The following is a 4,163-nucleotide window of genomic DNA, read 5'->3' as shown; positions in this document are numbered from 1 at the left end:
AGGGGAGCCGGTTACCACCAGGGCGGCTCCCCCTGCCGCGGCGCCCCGCAGCCCGCGCTGTGCTCCGGGTCCGAGTCCCCACCAGGTCTAAGCCGGGTACCCCAAACTCCCGGCTGCAGGGAGTGGGACGCCGCCCTCTGGAGCCTGCGCCCCCAGGCCCGCTCACAGACCGGAGTGCTTCCTAGAGGCAGACCCCGCCCTGAACGCGGGTCCTGGGAAGGCAGCTGCGCTCGCCGCTCCGACTCCGCTCTCGCAGCGCCCTCCGCCCGCAGCTACCTGCCCGACTTGGTGATGATCATCTCTGTGCCCAGCTCGTGGAACTTGTCCCAGAGCTCCTTGGTCTCCAGGCTGCAGGCGATCTTGGCCATTTCCTCGCTGGGGATGATGGGGGTGGTGGGGATCAGCGGCTCCGTGCACAGGGACGAAGGGGAGGAGGAGGCCGGGCCGCCGCCCAGCTCCCCGCGGGCGTCCAGGCTGCTCAGCTCGCCCAGCGGCTGCGCGCAGGACGACTTCTCCACGAATTGCTCTGGAGGCAAAGGATGGGGCGTGAGAGTCGGCCCTGGCCTTACGGAGCGGGGAGCCGCTCGGCGTAGGTGGGCCCCTGGGTCTGACTGCCACAGCTTGGGACAGGCGCTAGGGACCACGTCCTGCCTAACAAAGACCTGGGATTTCCGCCAACCGGGACCCTCTACTGCCCAGGCTTGGTACCTGCCTTAGGACCCGGGCTTTGGGGGGTGAGCAGAAGGGGAGAATGGAAGGTGAAGGCGAGGCCGAAAACCCACTGTTCCACCCCACCCCTCCCAGACCCGACTTCACCCTGGTGGACTGGTGTCAGCCCTGCCTCTGGGACAACCAGGACGACTTCGCTCCAGAGACGGAGGGGAGGTCAGCCCGTCCTCCCTTTGCTAGGAGTGCCCCTTCCCTCCCGGAGCCCTCCTAAGAGAAAAGGAAAGGGTGGGAGGAAAGCGGCCAGGTGGCTTTTAAAAAACTCCCATGCCTGATTCTGCTTTCCAGGCTCTACCACGGGGGTGATATGAGAGCATTTTACAATCTCTCTCCCAGCCTGAGACCGTAAAAAGGTGCTAGCAGCTTGCTAAATCCTACACGCAGGCTCGAGCCTTTTCTCTCCTCTCTTCCTCTTCTCTTCTCCTCTCCTCTCCTCTCTTCTCTTCTCTTCTCTTCTCTTCTCTTCTCTTCTCTTCTCTTCTCTTCTCTTCTCTTCTCTTCTTCTCTTCTTTTCTTTCTCTTTTTTTCTTCCCTTCCCTTCCCTCCCCTTCCCTTCTTTTTTCTTCCCTTGTCTTTCCGGCTCCTTTTGCTTTCCCTCGTCTGTAACAGGCTTGCAGTAATTACTTGAATAATACAAAACAGGACTTCACAAAGTTCACAGGGAAATGTAATATAAGTGAAAGGTCATTCAGACCAAGTTTGAGATCCATGCAGTTTTTCATAATACTCGCTTTTTCATAGACTTTTTGAAGCCCTCTTGTATATATTATTTTTTTCCTCCAAAAAGGTCCTGGAAGTGAGGAAGCGACCTCAGCCCTCGTCCAGCAGGGGGTAAAGTGGGAGAATGGAATGGGACCCTCCAGCAGCAGGTGGGAACACTGCCTGGGACCAGGAATCACACTGACTGAGGAGGCCGTGGCTATGCCAGTGGGTGACGGAATACAGGGGACTCTGGTAATTATCCGCCCTCCCTTAAAAAAGAAGCGACTTGATCCGAAACGGGGAGCTGGTTTCCAGGCAACTCTGTGGCAGGTGCTCTCACGGAACCCAAACAAGCCTACACGTACGCGCACACGTGTAGAGGTGTGTGGGCACGCGTGACGCGGGTGCATCATACGTGTTGTTAGTTCCCACGCCGCCTTGACCCAGGGCAGGCAAACATGAAATAAAGAATGCTTACCGTTTCTCTTCATAAAATAGTCCAGTTTATGGAAATGTATTAAATTCAGAATAACCAAACTGTCACCTTGTTTTTTCATATTTAAAGACAGGGAGTCAGTTCCGGACAAAATACTAATTATTTTCCGAAACCCATTCACATGATGTCTTATAGGGAACTGGCAAGTCCTCTTAAAGTGTCCGTCTCTGACAAGGAAAGTAGTGAGCTCCCTGAGCCCGGGCTGGACAGAGCACTGGCCGCCGTGCAGGAGGAGGGCCGGGGCAGTGTGGGCTCCAGGGCGAGTAGGCGACAGGGGACATCTCTCTAGCTTGTCCTCAGAGGCAGCGCCTTCCCGCACAGAACCTTCTGGTCTCTCCTGTGAGTCCCCAGCTTGCAGGCACTGACTGCCCTGTGGCCCTGGCCGGTCCAGGGACAAGAACCCAGCCGAGGTTCAGAGCCCTTCTGGGAGCAGAAGCAGCTCATTTTACACACCGCACGGAGGGCCGGGAATGGCTCCGCACCCGGGTTTAGATACATGCTGGATTTTCTCAGGAAAATGGAGGAGTAACGGAAACGGCAGTGAGGCTGGGCCTGGCGCATTCCTGTCAGGAACTCGAACCAGAAATCCTTCTTTTCCTTTCCAGGGGGTTGGCAGTGGAGCCGGAGGAGGGTAAAGAACAGGCCCTGCCCCAGAGCCCCCGCAGGGGCCGGGACAGCTGCCCCGCTGGCGGCAGGAGCGGAGCGGGCTGTCTCGTCCGTCTGTCCTGCTTCCCCTTCTCCGCAGGCAGGTTTCGCTCCAGCCGGGTGGACGGGAAGAGCAGGGAAGGGGGGAACCCTCAGAGGCTGCCGCGTTTCGTCTATTGTCGGTAGTGGGGTGTCCTCTCCCTGGCTCCCAGAGCTCACGGAGATCCTCCACCCCTCCTCCTTGCTGGGCCTCTCCCCACCCCTTCCTCTCTGGGTGACTGTCACTGGATGCGACTTCTACTTGCTGTCCTCACTGCTGGAGGGTGGCATGTGGTCAGGATGTGGAATCTCCACGCCCTGGGAACCCCAGGGGCTGGGACAACGTTTTTCTCCCTCCAGGCAGGAGCTTTGAACCCGTAGCCCCTTCCCACTGGATTCTAGGCACAGCCGGACTCAGCTCCGCCTTCTGTAAATGGTCAGGCTGGGAAGGAGGAGGGTAACTGAAAGTGGCGGAGAGTGAGAACCCAGTATTGCTTCTTGCTTTCGACAGCTTCCACTGCAAAAGACGACGGGGTAAAATGACGTCCTCTGACAGGCCTGGCGTTTCCCTGAAGGCCTGGTCACCCGGGACTGGCTTGTCTTACAGCGCTAAGGTGGCTTGAAGGGGCCCCCGTTCGCCCCGTCCCAGCCGCAGGGAAAGCCAGCTCAAACCGCTTTTGGGGAGTCGCCAGGGTCTGCTGGGTCAAGGGCAGGAGAGGTGTTGCACAGACCCTGCCCCACAGGGAGTGTCACGGCTCGGGAACTTGGGGTTCGCCCCGTCCCAGCCGCAGGAAAAGCCAGCTCAAACCGCTTTTGGGGAGTCGCCAGGGTCTGCTGGGTCAAGGGCAGGAGAGGTGTTGCACAGACCCTGCCCCACAGGGAGTGTCACGGCTCGGGAACTTGGGCACACTCCCACACGCCCCGTGCCCGACTGACGCGGGCATTTGCAGGCAGGGCGACGGGCCCATCACCCCACAGACTGCGGCCCTCAGAGGAAGGGGCCCCAAAGAAACATCTCATCTCCCCCCGCGACGCGTGACGCCTGGCCGGGGCAGGGAGGCCGCCTGGAACGGGCCCAGGAGCGCGCCAGGGGCTGCGCGGTGCCCTCGCCCTGCCCCAGCCGGCCGGGCGCGGACTTACCCAGGGGCTTGATGGTGTTCTCCGTGGGGTCCTTGCCCTTGGAGCCGCTGGACATGAGCGCAGCGATGGAGAAGGCGTTGGCTCGGGAGGAGAGCTGGGGCTTGGGCGACGCCGTGAACTCCATGGTCCCTGGCACGCGGTCCTGGCCGGGGACGCGGCCCGCCGAAGGGCCGTCCAGCTTCCCCAAGGGGGACTAAGGCCGAAACAGCGCCGACTTTCCGAGCGCAGTCCCCGCGGAGCCAGCGACTCCCGGATACTGAGCCCGGCTCTCCTGTCCCTCCGCAGGCCCTGGGCCTCTGCGGCTGCGAACCAGCGGAGAGGAAGAGGGCCGAGCGTTGGCTCGGGAGGAGAGCTGGGGCTTGGGCGACGCCGTGAACTCCATGGTCCCTGGCACTCTGTCCTGGCCGGGGACGCG

General features: G+C 60.7%; 1 protein-coding gene across 2 annotated transcripts in view; it reads right to left on the bottom strand.

Moving 5' to 3' along the window:
- Positions 1 to 4,049, bottom strand: part of TBX20 (T-box transcription factor 20) — a 48,186-nt gene extending 44,137 nt beyond the window's left edge. The window contains exons 1-2 of one of the 2 annotated variants that reach the window (XM_006143028.3): positions 3,749 to 4,049; positions 277 to 526 (exon numbers count right to left, since the gene is read on the bottom strand). In XM_006143028.3, coding sequence (XP_006143090.1) covers positions 277 to 526; positions 3,749 to 3,872 — 374 coding nt within the window. In that variant the 5' untranslated portion in view covers positions 3,873 to 4,049. Of the gene's footprint in view, positions 1 to 276; positions 527 to 1,906; positions 2,003 to 3,748 lie in introns of those variants that run through there. The other variant, XM_006143029.3, reaches the window with a different exon arrangement.
- Between the last annotated feature and the right edge of the window lie 114 nt (positions 4,050 to 4,163).

This window comes from Tupaia chinensis, unplaced genomic scaffold (assembly GCF_000334495.1).
Source record: "Tupaia chinensis unplaced genomic scaffold, TupChi_1.0 Scaffold000088_1, whole genome shotgun sequence".
NCBI lineage: Eukaryota > Metazoa > Chordata > Mammalia > Scandentia > Tupaiidae > Tupaia > Tupaia belangeri.
This window is presented reverse-complemented; position numbering and strand designations above follow the sequence as displayed.